Consider the following 18965-nt stretch of genomic DNA (forward strand, 5'->3'; position numbering starts at 1 on the left):
GTATAACCATTCGTTATTACTAGATCTATAATCTAGCTATAGACCTTTAGTCCTTTTTTTTATAATCTTTACCTCGATTATATTTTCTTTTCGAATCTTTAATTCAAAACATCTTTTCTTTACTTGTTATGTTCGAACCTCTAGTTCGATTATTTGCATTTCTAAATACTACGTTTCTTCTTCTCGAAGAAAACTTATACTTTATTTCTTTATTTATTATTTAAGAAACTTATATAGTATTAATAACAAATAATTACTTTTAATATCAGTTTCTTTTATTTATATTTTCTTTGTTTATATTCTCGAGGTATCGAGTATACCCTCGACTAGGGTCTAAGCTTATTTGAATATTAGTATAATACTTTACTCGGGAAGAACCCCTATCTTAAATGGCTTAAAATTCCTAAACTCTCGGGCAGCACCTTCACGCTTGCACGTTTATCAATAAAATCTTGATCGACACTTTTTGCACGTAAATCTAGGTACGGAGGTCTTCGAAGCTCGTCGGCACGCACTTCGAGGCGGGGTGTTGATTCGTCTTGTGGTGACACGTACTTCGAGGCAATGTTGGGATTGGGCACGGTTTACGAGGTATGAACGTCGGGTCGGTGGCACAAAAAATGAGGTAGAAAGAAAATTTTCTAGTGTGAGAGTGAAGTTGGTATATTGAAAATGAGGGTTGGATGCCCTATTTATAGGGGTTGTCGAGCTGACCCATCGTGATACGCGATGTGTCTTGCAAAGGATCCATCGCGTATCGTGATGGATCGGCGACATAATTTATAATATAATATTCCATATGGATACGCGATGGGACTTTGATGGGCCATCGCGTATCGTGACTAGCCTTGTCGCGTAATCAGTAGACTTGCCACGTGCGCCACGTGGCTGGACATGCGGTGCCACGTGGGGACATGTGGCGGGGCACGTGTCAGCGTCTGACAGGCCACGTCGAAGAGAAGTGCAAATTGCGCCATCAAAGCGCCACATTGCGCCCTTTGCCGTCGCCGTCGTCCTCGCCCGAGCCCGTTTGCATGCGCGTCGGGTGCTCTGCACCCTCCGCTATGACCACTGGATGCATTCTAAGCATAAAAGAATATTACTATGGAAAAATCTCTTATAAAGAGTTTCCAAATCTATCTCACTTTCCATGTGGGATGAATATATCTTCCTTATTTATACCCGTGTGAAGGATTCTCATTTTCTTCATTCTTTCCATGTGGAATGGATATCCATTCTCTCATTTTATTAGTTATTGAATTATGTGAACTTATAATCTTACCATATTTGAAATATTTTTTGGGTCCTTCTATTTTTAAAGTTGACAATTTTAACCCAATAAATGTATGGTATATTTCGAGAGGTTACAGAATCCTATCTTGTTTTTTTCGAACAAGAAATTCTCCATCTTTTGGACCCACTCGAGATAGTTTTTGTCGGTCAAGGTGTGGTTCACGTGCATTTGCCTCGGGTAGTCGGATGAGTGCAAGTAACAGGGTGAGCTGTGATCTTGAATCTCCCATCGGTTCTACGATTTTCATTGTTGGTATCATCGCAGCCATAATGAGCCTGGGATTTGGCCATTTTATGGTTTGGTTGTTTTGGATCGAGTGTGATTAACACTACTAATACCATATAGAAATTGGTTCAAAGAGTTTATTCACGAAAGCTTGAATTTTACTATTACAATGGAAAATCCTAAATAGGCATAAAATTTACATAAGGATTTCTTTTTGGGTTCCGAAAGGAAAAGTAGCTTCAGCATCGAGTAGGATAGCCAATAATTTAGAAGCAAATCATGCATTCCATATATCACATGATTGTGAGAAAAATCATGAGAAAATATTGTGAGATTATTATATTATTTTATAGATTATTAAACGATATGTATCTAAATTTGTTCAAATTAGAGAATAGGAAGAGATGTTTGTTGGCTAAAAGGTATGATCTGTGGTAGCTTGATTTGGTGTCAAAACAAGTTCATAGCTCTAATTTCCTCAGTGGAGATCCGCGAGCGGCATTCTTGCTTATTCGAACTGATGAAGTTCTCATCACACAACAACAAATATGTTTGGACCTGGGGGAGCTACTCCTTGGTTATTTCTAGGTCTGCTCAATGAAAAGTTGGTTGAATTTGCCTTATTTCCCACAAATATTCAATTATTTGAGTGGGTTAAATGGGCTTAAAAAAAAGTAAACTTCTTTTTTGGAGGGCGAGTCCTAATAATTCCGGTCAAAGTGGAATTGGTTTAAATAAATGTTGCAATTTCATGATTTTCATCTACGGTATGTGAGTCTAGTGATGAGGCCCTTGAATCGATAGACCATCTCTTAATTTCATGCAAACTTGCAAATGAAGTTTGGAAATCGGTGAATTACTATGGTGAAATATAAATGTGACAATTGGTGATTCCGTCTAAAATATATTGCAATTCTAAGGAAAGTGTTAACGGTTCCAAGGCTTTTAAGAAATGGGGCAAATCATCATCTTATCATATTCTGGTTCATTTGGAAGGCGTGTAAAGAGTTTTCATTTTTCAACAAGAGAACTCGAATGTGGATAAGATCTTGGGAGATATCATGGTCAATTCTTTTACTTGGGGTGAAGTATAGAGCTAAATTTAGTTCTTCATATTGACACGATTGGTTTGTATATAATGTTATGTTGTAACTATTCCTTTTATTTCTTCTAAACTCTTGCTGGTGTTTCATTTATTGATGAAAATTGTTCTTACTGTTAAGAGAAAACTATAAATCTCATAATTTTGCAACATAATCCGTCATTTGCCACATATTTTTTTTTCAAAAGTCCCAAAAAGCATGACCTTTATGGTACACTATTAGGCTAAGGGGGCATACACCCCTCAACACCACTCCCCTCATTCGTCGTGTCTGCGTCACATCAAGAATTTTCCCTCATCATTAAACATCACTCTTCAACATCCTTCAACCAAGAAAATACCTCATTCTTCATCATTATCCATTTTCAATCTTTTTTTATTAAATTAGATTTTTTTTAAAAAGGAAATGAAGTCATTAAAAGGTTGGCCCCACCACTATTGGGTTAATGACCCGAATGACATGGTCATTTCCCCAGGTCACGCGTGACCAAAATTTATTTTTTTTTGGGAGGAGATGGAGGGTGTTGTTCAAGTGAGTCCCCTCGCGTGAGGGGTGCTATGTCAGCGTCCACGTCAACCAGTGAGGGTTGTCCAGTGATGTATAAGCCTTATCATTGGTTGGTTCCATTCTTTGACCGAGTGACTTACTACACCTGGGAAGTACCAAAAAAATACGCAACTTTTATGGACAAATGGAAACTTTTTGCTTCTTTCGTCCTGTATAAATGTTTTCTTCAAATTGTCAAAACGTCTGATTTCCATTTTCCAGCAGAAGTCTAAAGGAAACATTCATGAAGCCTCACAAACGGTTTATGATCAAAAGGAGCATCGGTAAATTTGAGTCATATTAGAAAAATATCAAAATAAATACACTCGTTATTTTTTAACTGCCACTAGCTAGTAATGGCGGGTAGAGAGGGTCGACATCACAATGGTATAGGTGGTGGCGACGGTATGATGACAAGGCATTGTCAGAGATGGCAACACAGTGTCTGAGGCGACGTCAACAATGTCAACGTCAACGAGAACTGGGGTGTCAACTAAGACAGTCATGATCGAAGGTATGGTGTCATTTTCATTATTAGAAACGGAATAAACCTTACAGAAATTCATTTTAAAATAATTATTATTTCAAACTTTAGTAACAATTATTTTGTAAACACAGTCATTACTATCATTACTCTTTCTTAATCTTAATAGTGATAAAGCAATCTTGCCTTTTGAGGCATTTGCATCTGGTAACACATTGGTGATCCGTACAACCGACCGCCACCCGCATCACCATCATTCTCCTTCTCCTCCACCAGCCGCCCTGCACTAGCCGCAGTCTTCTCCCCCTCCATATCTCTAAACTTCTGCAAATAAACCTTCAACGACTCCACGTAATCCTCAAACCCTAAAGTCGTCATCGCCCATAGCAAATTGTCACCATTGATCGTCTTTCGCTTCTCTCTCTGACACTTGTCTGACGCCTCGCCCGTGATGAAGCTAACAAACTCCGACACACACTCCTGCACGGTCTCCTTTGCGTCCTTCGATATCTTTCCGTTCGCTGGCACGCCTTTCTTCATGATCCTGCATTTAAAAGTTAAACTCTTAAGTGTGTGTAAATATATTTTGTATCGTATTGATAATTGTTAGTTAATGTTTGTATAAGAGATAGAGTTATATAAGATATTAATTCATATTTGCATAATATACTAATACGGCCTTTAACATTTGTCTAATTACATTGTGTATAATACCTGCTTACATTCGCTATCGGAAGAAACCTATCTTGCTCGCGAAGCGTAGATTGGCAGCCACCAGATTCGTTATCGGAGTCCGCCATTGAATTCATTAGGTTACGGTTAATGCATTTTTACAGTGATCCGAGAATGATATAAAACGGAAAAGAAAGAAAGAGAGTTTATAAGAAATTAAGAATATATACCATTGATATTGCCACGTGGATAAGTAATGACGGTTGGTGGTGGAAGAGTCAACTTCAGGTGGATTTGATGGTGGTGGAATGTGGACCGTTGATAAAGTTTCACATGACATGTTTTGATTGTGGAAGACGAATAAGATCTCACCGGTGCTTGAGTAATCTATTGACCAAACATAAACATACATAAATAAGAGCATCACAATGGACTATGTTTAGGTGGCAAGCCAAAGGACCAGCAAAGCAGACAAGTTGGAGGACTCGAATCAGACCCTATTATTTACATTAGAGTCGGTTATTGAGTTTTAAAAATACCATTAATTAACCGGGCCTGGGGACATGTCGAATCTCGCGGGTCTTACCATTTTCTCTTTATAACTTAGCTTGTCTCACAAATTAAACATACATGGAGGTAGGTGGTAACACTAATTGTGAATCTCAAACTTTGTATGAAGATTTTTGGCAATATATCATACAAAAGTGATCAGACCTATTGATAAAGAGTATCATTATCCAATCCATTTTGCTTCATTTTGACTCTAATAACACTTTTAGTTATTCTATCAGCTAACAGAGAAAGTGGATGAAACATAAAATACATAAAATGATCAAAATTTGACGTGAGGTCGAAGACTCACTCAAAAATAAACCAAATACAACTAATTAGATAGCAGTAAGTGGGTGTCGAACACAGAGAGTTTATGGAAAATGTGTTACTAAGTATCTTTATAATTTAACTCTATTAAAATAAATTGCATAAAAGGTAGATTCAAAGATTTGGTTGTTTGATTTGATTAACAAAAAGAACTGAAAACAATTTAACGAGTTTTAATTGATTCAATAAAAAGAATGCTCTCTCCCGATTTCAGGTTTTCAAGATTGATAATGTTAACTTTTACTTTTGGGATGAACTACATAGACATAGTTCGTGAGTATGCGTTTGATTGTGATAAAAGAGGACTAAGTACTTGGGTTGTAAAAACGCAAGGTTGTCACTCGATAATCAGTTTTATATAGCCAACCCTAATTCCCTTCCAATAAATCCCGATTGCATATGGCACCAAGAACTGATAGTCGAGAACACGAATTACACTATACTAACAATTACTAATCAAACTCACAATCACCATAGAAATATAATCAAAAGATCAAATTACTATCCCACAAATAACATAAACAATTAACAAACTTTCAATGGAAAACCTTACAATTCGGGAGATAACACAAAAGAAATTAGTTGAGCATGATTCGGTTCATCATCCCTTAGATTATAGTAATCATATGAATCAAAGACAAGTATTCAATGTTTACACAACTCACAATTGATGTTATTGAACCCCCAAGATCGCTCCTAGTCGTTCTCCAATGATAGATATGTGAAAATACAATGAAAAATGGATTAAAAACAAAGAAAAACGGAAGTTACAGCTCTCGGACCGTGACCCACGGTGCCCACCGTGGGCCACGGTGGCTTCCACGGTGCCCCAGAACGCCACGGTACGGTGAAAACTGTCATTTTTGATCAGTTGGACCGTGGCCTACGGTGGAGCTCTTTATCATTTTCTTGTTTTCTTCATATATTTCTCGTTTCAACTCCGTTTTCTTCGCCGTTTTCGCCCACGTTCTCATGATTTCATCCTCTATCTCCTCATACCTACAATTATATGAGTATCCATAGTCAACTAATTCCATGAAATTAATTGGTTAAGCATATGGATTTATATCTTTTAGCTCGCTTAACGGCTTCCCTACGGTTCACCAGTCACATTCCCACACTTAACCGTTGCTTGCCCCCAAGAAACACCTCAAACAACAATTTTTCATTTTTAATTTATAACCACCAAGCATACCAACATATCCGGTTCAGTCAAGGTCCTAAGTCATACCCTATCCCCTCTTTACTATAGGTTTGCACTAGTATATTTGATACTCTATTTAAACCATAGAATTCTAACCAAACCTATGTTTTCGGTTTTTACCCATACATAACACACCTTTACGCATTCCCTCTTATTGATGATCATTCACACATTTTCACATATAACCAATTCTCCTAGCATACGCTTGTGCAATCATCAAATCTCCACCTATATAAATGATTTGACACAAATGCAAATCAAGAGGGCTTAAAACGGGTTATAATGGGGCTAGGTGTAAGGGTATGGAAAGGGAATATTGAAAGTAGCTCAAACGATCCAATCCGGCTTATTACAAAACAAACTAAGTAAACTAGGAAATAAACAACTATATACATCACTAACTTCTCTCTTTTTTTTTTCTTTTTTTTCTATTTTTTTCATATATATATTTTTTCATTTTCTTTTTTTTCCACTATATAATACTTGAACATTGTATCTCTAACACAACTTTTTTTTTTGAAACATAATAAACATAATTCTTGATACATCCTATTGATAAATACTAATTACAAATACAAAGAAACCTATTAAGTCGAATCATCTCGAAATTTAACATCGGGGTTGATTGAATAAACAGAATAAGTCCAAAATTGTTTTCTAAGGGAACCAACCCCCGCCCCTCTCACTATCCACGCTCATATATGTAATGTATGAGGCCCAACCCACAAAACCCACACTCGCATTCATCCAGATGAGGTTTAACCTAATTGCCTCTATCACTTTTGCACTCATGCCAAGCTAAGGTCTCGAAATGCACTAATTGCACAAGTTCTATCGGAAAATATCAACTTTCTCACCAATCTCAACTTTCTCAATGCACAAGTGTATATGGACATGTTATGCAGGTTATTATACCGAAAGCATGTTAACCTTGACTAAAATACTACATAACCACCTTTTTAAAACAACTAGGCAAACATGTCCTTTAGGGAATTATGACCTGTAAAATGGACCAAACTTACCCAGCCATCTTACCACTTTCCGATTTTCTTTTAAACTTAAAAAAAAGTTTATTTCTTTTATTTTTTAGAAAAAAATTTGAAAAAGAAAATTCCCCCATCCCCACACTTGGGATACATTGTCCCCAATGTATGGTTTTGAGAAAAAATAAAAACAAAGACATTACTAAGTAAAACTCCACATCCTTCCATGAAAAACCCCGGGTTGTTCCCAACACAGTGTCGAAGAGAAATCCACAAGAATTTCCCCACACTTGGTTTTTGCTAAGATGGTAGCTTAAAATACCAATAATAACAAACAAACTAGAAATTATAAAGCAAAATAAAAAATAAAGTATACAAAATGTACAGTTACCACCTTTTGAAACTTTTATGACATTCAAGGTGGGTGACTGGCCCACTCCCGTGCAGCTTTCTTGTTATAAGCACGCTCATTTTCAAGCAATTGTTGTCAGTCTTCCGGCAAACCAGGGTCAGACCCGAACATCCTCATCCTCCACCATGGATCATTTAGGTTAGGTGTATGTCTCACTTTCGTCTTCGTTGGTCAGCTACCTTTTTCTGCCACCTTCTCACTCTATTGATGCTCAACTTCTTTATTCTCAACTAACCTGTCAATCACAAAACACTCCACTTTCGTGTGATCCTTGCTCAAGGATACATACTTGTTAACAAAATCCGTCTTCAGGCTTTCCTTGTCAACAAAAGGGTAAGCGGTATTTTCAAATAATAATAACCGTTTATCACGATTCCCACACTTTATTCCCAGTGTCCCTTAGCACAATCAATCACTGCAAGTGAAGGGGCAAAGAAGGGTCTACCCAATATGACTGTGGGTTGTGTGTTAGTTATATTTTTAGCCTAATCAAGTACTAAATGTCAACTGGGTAACAGAAATCCTCCACATGTACCATCACATTATATATCATGCCTCGGGGAAGTGTATGGGTTTGATCCGCTAAAACCACGGTTGTGTTTACCTTTTGTAGTGGACCAAACTCATACTGATCATATAAACTACCAGGCATGATACTAACACAAGCTCCAAGATCTAGCAATGCCCGATCAATTTTAAATTCACCAATTTGGATTGATAAAAGGGGCACTCCTGGGTCTTGAAGTTTACTCGGGAGAGTATTATTATCAACACTCTCATCCCATATTTTGGTTAATTTGTCATTTAAACATTTATCACAAGAACAATTTTCACAAAAAGATGTTTCGTTCGGTTGTAATTCAGAGTTATTTTGAAAAATTGTTACGTAATTAACCACATTTTCAATCTCATCACTAATATCTCCCACCACCCCCTCAACAAACTGTGGTTTTGGATCAACTTGAACATTAGAAATTTTAAAATTAGGTAAAAGACGTACCGCATTGATATGCACGTTGTTCCCTATCTTTAAACTCGAGCTGTTTTTTCTCAAATTCGCTACATCGGTTGCAAGTTGACCCATTTGAGTGGTCAACGATTGGATGACTTTGTCACGGACTTCATACTTTTGCATGCGCACTTCATCAAGTTGATTTCTCCTTTGCATGTCTTGTTGCATCATCTTTAACATGTCCATAACTTCATTCCCACTTGATGAACTTTGACCCACAGACCCACTTTGACCGCCACCCACCTTGACCTTGAAACCCTTGATTATTCCCGCCATGAAAATTACCTTGATTGTTATATTGTTGGTGAGGAACATAATTTCCTTCAAAATTTGGGTTGGATTGAGTAGCCGGATTTCCATAACGAAAATTCGGATGATTTCTCAACCCAAGGTGGTAAGTATTGGATTTCATATTGTAATTCCTACCACCTCCCATTTGAAGTGAATTCACCCCCTCCACTTGTACTTAACCCACCGTACACACCTTCGAAGCGTGACCCAACTCATTACAATTTGTACAAATATCGATTACCTGATTATTAGCTTGTACCCCTCCTTCTTCCACGGCTTGTACTTGTGGTCTTCCGACTGTCGGTCTTGCTCTTCTTCAGGTTTGAGCTTTTCTCTTTGAAGTGACTTCCGTTTGTTCCAAATATGCCCAATCATCTTATTCATAGTTAGTACCAAATGTACCATTTGTGATCGACCTCAAATCTCGTTCATCTTCCATACTCAAACCCTCATGAAACACATTCAACAATTCCCATAAAGTAATACCATGATGAGGACAATTTTTAATCATCATATTAAACCTCTCAAATGCCTCATGCAACATCTCACCCGATTGTTTTTGGAAGGTTCTCAAACTCCTTCTTACATCATTGGTCTTTTGGGCCGTGTAGAATTCTTCCAAGAATCTTTGTTGCATCTCGGCCCAAGTATAGATGGATGCGGAAGGCAATGTGTAAAACCATCTCTTTGCCTTGTCTTCCAACGAAAACTGAAATAAGACCAACGTAACCTCATCCGATGTAAAGCCTTGACCCCCAATCGTGTTGCAAATAGAGTCATATGCCTCCAAATGAAAGTAAGGTTCCTCCGTTGCTAGACCCTTATACTTAGGTAAACTATGGAGGGAATTGGTTCTCACTTCAAATGTCCTCCTTTGTTGATTGTGAGGAATAACCACCGGAGATGGGTTATTAGTAATTATTGGTCGAAAATAAGCTTCAATACCCCTTACCATCTCTCTTGCATGTCTTCTTGGTACCCCCATTGGTACTCTTGGTTGACCCATTTGCCTATAAACGGGCCTTGGGGGTGCAAATTGTTGAAACTGTGGTTGGGGCATTTGTTGTTGAAACTGTTGATCTTGTTGTTTCCCTTGTGTTTGCCCTTGTTGTGGAGCTTGTGGTTGTTGAATAACCGGTGGTGGTTGAACTTGTTGAAAAACAACCGGTTGTTGTTGGGCTTGTTGTTGAACAACCGGTGGTGGTTGTCTATTAAGCTCTTGCTACGATTCCGGTTGTTGCCATTGACCATAACCAAAATTTCCCGGATTTGACCTTTTGCTTCCATCACCTCCCATGTAATAACATTCCACTTCATACTCCTCAAATTCACTGTCAAACCCATACCCTTAACTGTCACCTTGTGTTCTTGAATGTTGCATGAAAGGTGGGGGTTGATATTGGTAGCTCGATTGTGATTGTTGAAAGGTTGGTTGTTCGTTTTGTTGGGATGATGATGCACCAAATGTAGGAAAAAGGTTGGAAATAGATGGCAGTGTGGATTATGTTGAGTAGGTGTAATGAGCAGCTATGGGTTCAGTTGTGTGAGTTTGATTCAATTCGCTTGATACGGTAGGTATGGTAGTAGTGATAGGTGGAGGTGAAACTGCTGGTGGTGTGGATGGTAATGTTTGACCCGAAGTGGGAACTGGTGATTCCATGGTGTTTTTCGATGCAGTTGGAGAGCCAAGACGCTTGTTCTCCCTAAGTAGGACTCGGTTTCTTCGAAGTGTTCAGTCAATCTCAGGATCAATAACTAGTGGTGATGGCCTGTTAGATCTTCTAGTATGCATACACCTGTAGGTACCTGCACACTAACACAACCAGCGTAAAGCCGAAAATAACAAACAATAATTACAAAAGCTAACACACGTTGCGCACTACTCCCCGAAAACTGTGCCAAAATTTGACGTGAGGTCGAAGACTCACTAAAAAATAAACCAAATACAACTAATTAGATAGCAGTAAGTGGGTATCTAACACAGAGAGTTTGTGGAAAATGTGTTACTAAGTAGCTTTATAATTTAACTCTATTAAACTAAATTGCATAAAAAGTAAATTCAAAGATTTTGTTGTTTGATTTGATTAAAAAAAAGAACTGAAAACAATTTACGAGTTTTAACTGATTCAATAAAAAGAATGCTCACTCCCGATTTCAGATTTCCAAGATTGATAATGTTAACTTTTACTTTTGGGATGAACTACATAGACATAGTTCGTGAGTATGCGTTTGATTGTGATAAAGAGGACTAAGTACTTGGGTTGTAAAAACGCAAGGTTGTCACTCGATAATCAGTTTTATATACCCAACCCTAATTCCCTTCCAATAAATCCCGATTGCATATGGCACCAAGAACTGATAGTCAAGAACACGAATTACACTATACTAACAGTTACTCATCAAACTGACAATCACCATAGCAATATAATCGAAAGATCAAGTTACTATCCCACAAACAACATAAACAATTAACAAACATTCAATTGAAAACCTTACAATTCGGGAGAGAACACAAAAGATATTAGCCTAGCATGATTTGGTTCATCATCCCTTCGATTATAGTAATCATATGAATCAAAAACAAGTATTCAATGGTTACACAACTCACAATTGATGTTATTGAACCCCCAAGATCGCCCCTATTCGTTCTCCAATGATAGATATGTGAAAAGACAATGAAAAACGAATTAAAAACAAAGAAAAACGGAAGTTACAGCTCCCGAACTGTGGCCCACAGTGCCCACCGTGGGCCACGGTAGCTTCCACGGTGCCCCAGAACGCCACGGTACAGTGAAAACTGTCATTTTTTATCAGTTGGACCGTGACCCACGGTCCTGACCGTGGCCCACGGTGGAGCTCTTTCTCGTTTTCTTGTTTTTTTCATATCTTTCTCGTTTCAACTCCGTTTTCTTCACCGTTTTCGCACACGTTCTCATGATTTCATCCTCTATCTCCTCATTCAAGCAATTATATGAGTAACCATAGTTAACTAATTCCATGAAGTTAATTGGTTAAGCATATGCATTTATATCTTTTAGCTTACTTAACGGCTTCCCTACGGTTCACCCGTCAATAAGACTTTTAGTTATTCTATCAGCTAATAGAGAAAGTGGATGAAAAATAAAATACACAAAATGGCCTACTAAAAAGGTAGAAGATAAGGTCAAATAAACCAAACTGTTAAACCGTATGTTTTTGTGTTCTCAAACGCAACAAGTGCATTCTTAGTGGAACCACAGCAAAATGGAAAAGATTCTGTCATGTAAATTGGGGGCGTTTTCAATAGCCCATACTCGAATCATTATTGTTGTTTATTTAGGGTGTGTTTGGGATAGCTAATATAAGTGAAAAAAACTTGTTGCTAAAAGAACTTATTAACTTATGAATTTTTAAAATAATTTTTTTTACATGTTTGGATTAGCTTATGTTGGGGAAAATGAAAATAACTCAAAATGACATTCTTTTTTACAAGGAGTGTAATGGGTTTTGAGGGTTAGAGGGGTGTAATAGGTAAATCAAACTCATTAAGCTAATAAGTTTGAGATTCCTTACTTTTTAAAACACCTTTATTTTGCCTTCTCCAGGGCCGTCTCCGAGAATTTATATCGTTTTCTAATGTTTTCACTAATTCAGATTAATTAAAATAGTATTTAGGAGTAAAAAAAAGAATAAGAATTGAATTGACTTAAGCAACTAAATGGCAATGCTTTCAACCAAATATAGCGTCTACGGTCGTTAAATTCAATCATGCTCACAAGGAGGTTTTACTACAGTGTGGGTTTCCTCTAAGATGATGTTTCTGGGTGAGTCATGTCTGAAGTGTCATAGTCAGTATTGAAGTTTGATATTCAATCTCTAGAAGACTGATCACGTTGTTAAAAAAGAATTCAATAGCCCATACTCGAATCATTATTGTTGTTATATTTAGGGTGTGTTTGGGATAGCTAATATAAGTGAAAAAAAACTTGTTGCTAAAAGAACTGATTAACTTATGAATTTTTAAAATAAGTTTTTTTTACATGTTTGGATTAGCTTATGTTGGGGAAAACGAAAATAACTCAAAATGACATTCTTTTTAAAAGGAGTGTAATGGGTTTTGAGGGTTAGAGGGGTGTAATAGGTAAATCAAACTCATTAAGCTAATAAGTTTGAGATTCCTTACTTTTTAAAACACCTTTATTTTGCCTTCTCCTGGGCCGTCTCCGAGAATTTATATCGTTTTCTAATGTTTTCACTCATTCAGATTAATTAAAATAGTATTTAGGAGTAAAAAAAAGAATAAGAATTGAATTGACTTAAGCAATTAAATGGCGATGCTTTCAACCAAATATAGCGTCTACGGTCGTTAAATTCAATCATGCTCACAAGGAGGTTTTACTACAGTGTGGGTTTCCTCTAAGATGATGTTTCTGGGTGAGTCATGTCTGAAGTGTCATAGTCAGTATTGAAGTTTGATATTCAATCTCTAGAAGACTGATCACGTTGTTAAAAAAGAATTCAATAGCCCATACTCGAATCATTATTGTTGTTATATTTAGGGTGTGTTTGGGATAGCTAATATAAGTGAAAAAAAACTTGTTGCTAAAAGAACTGATTAACTTATGAATTTTTAAAATAAGTTTTTTTTACATGTTTGGATTAGCTTATGTTGGGGAAAACGAAAATAACTCAAAATGACTTTCTTTTTAAAAGGAGTGTAATGGGTTTTGAGGGTTAGAGGGGTGTAATAGGTAAATCAAACTCATTAAGCTAATAAGTTTGAGATTCCTTACTTTTTAAAACACCTTTATTTTGCCTTCTCCTGGGCCGTCTCCGAGAATTTATATGCCTCGGTCGATCTGAAATAAAAAGGCCTGTTAGCTTTAACGAGCAACGAAATATTATAAGCAAAAAATATTTTAAGCCTTATGTAAATAGGTTTTTTGTTTGGTTTGAACAATTAAATATTTAAATGGGCTTACTTAGTTATAATTTAGGTTGTGTAAAAACTTTGTGTATAAAAATAAACTTAAAAATGTCTTAAGTGAGACTAGAACTTGCAACCTTTTGATTGGAAGTCAAACCCCTTTACCACTAGACCAACCTAGTTATTGTATAATTAGGGTAAAACATTAAATATACATATTTCTTTTTCAAATATATATATATATATATAGAATTATGCCCCCCGAAAATTAAGTGCCCCGGCCGGTCACCCACATTGCCCTAAGCCCGAGCCGCCCATGGCCTTTTCTATAGGTTAAAATTCATAAGGCCTTATGGTTTGCCAAACGACAATTTTAGCATGGTGCCAAGAGCCTAAGGGGTGTTTGGAATTCCTTATTTTCATCAACTTATAACTTATAAAGTTTTTAAAAAATTAATAAGGTGTATTTAACGTGGTGCCAAGAGCTTAAGGGGGTGTTTGGAATTCCGTATTTTCATCAACTTATAACTTATAAAGTTTTTAATAAATTAATAAGGTGTATAAGGTTTCGGTATATATATATATATGACACACGTTTAACACATTGCGTTCATATATTTCCAAAGGATAGATAAAAGCATAGGTACACGCTTGATATTATACTGTGAAGGAAGAACCATATAAACTTCATCTATATGCAAACTAGGGGTGTTTTTCAGATTTTGGGTTTTTTTGTCAGGTTGACCTGGTTTTGGCCAGGAAAAAATGACATGATAACTTACCCATATAAATTCGGGTTGGTTAGGTTCGGGTTATTCAAGTTTGGAACTCCGGGTTAATTTGAGTAGGTTTGTTTAGTTTTTGGCTAAAAAAAACAAAATGGCAAAACTCGTCCTTTATGTTTGCACGTTTTTTTTCAGTGGTAGTCCTTTAGAAAACTTAATGTCAGAGAACATACTTGATGTTTCAAATCCCTATCAGGTTACGTCCTTTGGCACTAACCCAGTTAAAATTTTCTGTTAAATCTGATCATAAAACACATGAGGGTATATCAATCATATCACTATTTTATTTAATGGTATTTTAAAAACATATTTTTAAGTGATTATAAATATAACAATTGCAAACACAGTTTGCATTAACGGTTTGTACCCTCAGCTGGCTTTGTTGTAAGTAAGAGATCCATATTAATCAGTTTTAACATTATTTTTTGGTTATTAGTGGAGTACACATTAATATTTAGGGGTTTTCCATGTAGTTACACGTTTGTGTTTTTGGGCTTGTAGGTTAGCTCAGTGTCTTGCTTCTTAATCTGCACGATGCCTTATCTTTAATATCTCTTCATCTTTCCTATACAGATTTACCTTGGATAATCATTTGTGTTCCTCACAGGTATGCTTAGTTTTTTTATGTTAGGGATTTGATAATCGATTGACAGCTTTGAATAACTAGTGAACATTGTAAATTGATCAGTCCAGAGTTTATATAATCTAGTTAACCTATGCTCTTGATTTGTCCCTTCTGATTGCTATATGCAGCCCTGTTTAGCTCTCAATTTTGACTTTTATAGAGTCAATGATGATTTATTAAGTTCAAAACTCTTAGGGTTCGATAAATTTTAAGAAAGAATCATATTATAAAATCACTATCACTCAATATTATGAGCCCAGAAAAATAGATAAACCAAGGGTGCATGTTAGTTTTTATTAAATTTTTTACTTTATAGGTGACATAAGATGGCATCTAGAAATCTTTCCCTCATTAGGAACATTAGGAACAAGGATGATGCAGAACCTGTAGACATGCGTCTCATAAGAAAATGGCAATCGTACGCTTTTAAGGACGAGTTTTGCTACTTATTTGTGGATAAAGAGGTACGACAACTAAACTTTTTCCTCATAAAATAATGCAATTACCATATAGATTCTATAGTGTATTGATCACGATTATCACAACAGATATATTGGTGTTGTTATTGTTCTATGTTGTGTTTATGAAGTTAAAAAAACAACATATGGTTTATTTTATATTTTTAAAGAGAAGTTCTCAGTCTGTTTATAATTAGTTTCGTAATAGATACAAAATTTTACAATCGCTTTGTATATCCCTGTTAGTAGTTTGAGAACTTCTCTTAAAATAGGTGAAACCCGAATGGAACCGGTTAATTTTTTTTGAACCTGTACGACCTTTTTTTAGTTTTTTCCTTTTTCTTTTAACCCGGTTCCAACCGATTGGGTAACGGGCAACTTAAACACTAACACGCCCTTAATATTTATAATTTCACTAAACATACTTAAATTTCTAATAAAATTTGTTAATAAACATAATATACAAGGGCATGCGATTGAGGCGTGTGGAAACAATCGCGATAAGTTTCACTTTGAAAACAATATGAAAATGCAAGGTTGCTACAAGGTGTCTAACTACGTGTCGCAATATCCGAGACGCACTCACAACGTTGTTCCTCAACAGGCGACTGTAAAACTTGTCCGAGGAACTTCTTTCATTCCAACCGACCCATCGGGCTTCCCATTATACTACTTCAACTTCGTGCCGTACCACATTCTCCGAAGTCGTCTAGATGCCCACTTTCTGTTAACAGGTATAAAAAATCAGCTTATTTATATTACCAGACACATTATAAGTGCACTAACGAACATGTACATTACAGATTTCATTGGGCGTTTGACTCGATAACCGCAAACAAACCAACATCATCAGGACGCAGAATGCTGAGATTTCTATTGGAAGACGCAGAATGCTGAAATTTCTATTGGAAGACGCAGAGTAAGACACTAGCACATACGCCACAACAGATACACTATTGATTGTACCCAACTATAACTGTCAACCTAATCATCTTAACATATAATGATGCAGTTTGAATGAAAAATTCATTGAAGTGGCTCTTGGGAAGAAATAATTGATATGGTTGACATAGAAAGACTCAATGCAACTTTTCCTTGCATAGTAGCTGTCACTTCAATGAGGGTAAAAAAATATGACAACATACAGCTTGAGTCAACCGCTCCTACACATGTCTACATCAATCCATGTGTCCCTGAAACCAACGACTTAATTGAACGGTAAGAATCAAGCATACCCACAAACACACTACTTCAAAAACCTACATAGCACGTATAATACAATTACAAACTATACTGTACACATGTTTACGATGAGGTACGCCAACATACCAAACAACCAAAGAGGTCGTTTCACAATCTCACAATTACTGCAGATGAATCCGACACAAAATATTGTAACTTTTTTAAATTAGTGTTTTACAATGTATTCAATTTGTGATGTTGACACTAAATGTTAAACACCAATAGGAACGAAGATTTTCTTGAATTTCCACCATCACAGATCTCGTCTATAGACGAAAATGATTTTATCGAGGGTGCATCCAATGTAATCGAAAACTGCATCCGCGAGGCCTCAGATGGATGTGTGGTAACCATCCAAATGAACAACAACAAAGATTCATGTAAGACTATCAATTGTAACAACTTTTTTAAACACATGTTGTATAAACATTCCATTTAAATACTAACAAAAGAATCTAAATATAGGTAATCTAAATATAGGTACTGTGTTTATGTAACTATCGAAGATGAAACAGGGACTACAACACTGTTTGATGAGGCAGTTTACTCATTGGCACAAATAGATGCAATGACCATGGTGGTCGAAAAAGCCTTTGAACTTTGAAGACCCCAATACACTACCAGATCCACTGCATGTAATAATTGGCCAGACAAAGAAGTTCCAACTCCAATTCAACAACCGCAACCAGCAAGGATCGACAAGATTTACATGTAACAAAGTTCTAGAAGAAACTAACATACCGCATGAAATTCCACAAGTCCACCAATTCCCGAGCAACAACTAATTTCACAAGGTATCCATTCTAAATGTAGTGTGCATGCTTTTAAGTTTTTAGGTAATAATATTCATCATACCAGTCTCATTAAGGTATGGACGGGTCTAGGATTACTCTTGAAAATTTTCGCGGGTTTGGGACAGATTTCGACCCGACCCGAATACCCGATAATATAGTCCCGTTTACCTGGTTATATACCCAAGTAACCAAACATAATTTTCTTTATTTATATAAATACACCTTAAATTTTATTATGTTATGAAGGTTTTGAATATTTATTTATTATCTTTTTAAATAATGAATTTGATTCTTCAATCATTCAATTTACTAACTACCACCACTGGTTATGGATAATGTATACTCAATTTTTAGGAAGTTTGAACACTATTCCTTTTATCTGATGTAATGTATACTCTATAAAACAAATATGGATTCAAGAAGAATTTGACAATGTGCTTTAATAATTAGTCGAAGCAATAGTGTATTTGATACTTGACGAGTTTTGAGTTACGCATACTCAATAGGTATTTTTAATACACTAGCGGGATACCCAAAACCCGCGGGTATACATGATACCCAACAAGTAAATACCCGACGGGATTGGGACGGGTCTAAAACACACTTTTGTCTTAGGGACAAAGACTTAAACGTGTTCATTATAGTGCCCTCAATGCTTTAGTAATATGGGTTTAACTCAGCTCACTAGCAAAATGTTATTATTACTTCTATAAGGAATAACTTAACTTTTGTTATGTCATTTGCAGAAAACACCAGCAATGACACACCCATAATAGCTGAAAAAACACACACATCAGCCCCATCAGATCCAAAGAAGAGTTTAGCAGGTATAAAAAATTAATTGGTGAATACAATGAATCAAAACATATATTTTTATAACACCATAACCAAAATGAAGTTAAATGCAGCAATGGTAACAGACGCAATCGCGACACTCAACACACCGGCACCTTCAACACCGCTTAAACAATATGCAATCATAGACACCCCAGGTAAATACTTCAAACCTATGTAAAATATCATATTGTAATATTTTGCAAGCAATAATAA

General features: G+C 36.2%; 1 protein-coding gene across 1 annotated transcript; it reads right to left on the reverse strand.

Annotated features, from left to right (window-relative positions):
- Window positions 1-3814: 3814 nt before the first annotated feature.
- LOC143591142 (nuclear transcription factor Y subunit B-3-like) lies at window positions 3815-4702 on the reverse strand. The gene is made up of 2 exons (XM_077071440.1): window positions 4367-4702; window positions 3815-4196 (listed from the first exon to the last, which is right to left on the reverse strand). Exons 1-2 carry the CDS (start codon window positions 4459-4461, stop codon window positions 3815-3817), a joined length of 477 nt encoding a protein of 158 aa, XP_076927555.1. The 5' UTR covers window positions 4462-4702.
- Between the last annotated feature and the right edge of the window lie 14263 nt (window positions 4703-18965).

The sequence above is a fragment of the Bidens hawaiensis genome, unplaced genomic scaffold, assembly GCF_021521415.1.
Source record: "Bidens hawaiensis isolate Kalapana, Puna unplaced genomic scaffold, B.hawaiensis_p1.1 tig00039303_1, whole genome shotgun sequence".
Classification (NCBI taxonomy): Eukaryota; Viridiplantae; Streptophyta; class Magnoliopsida; order Asterales; family Asteraceae; genus Bidens; species Bidens hawaiensis.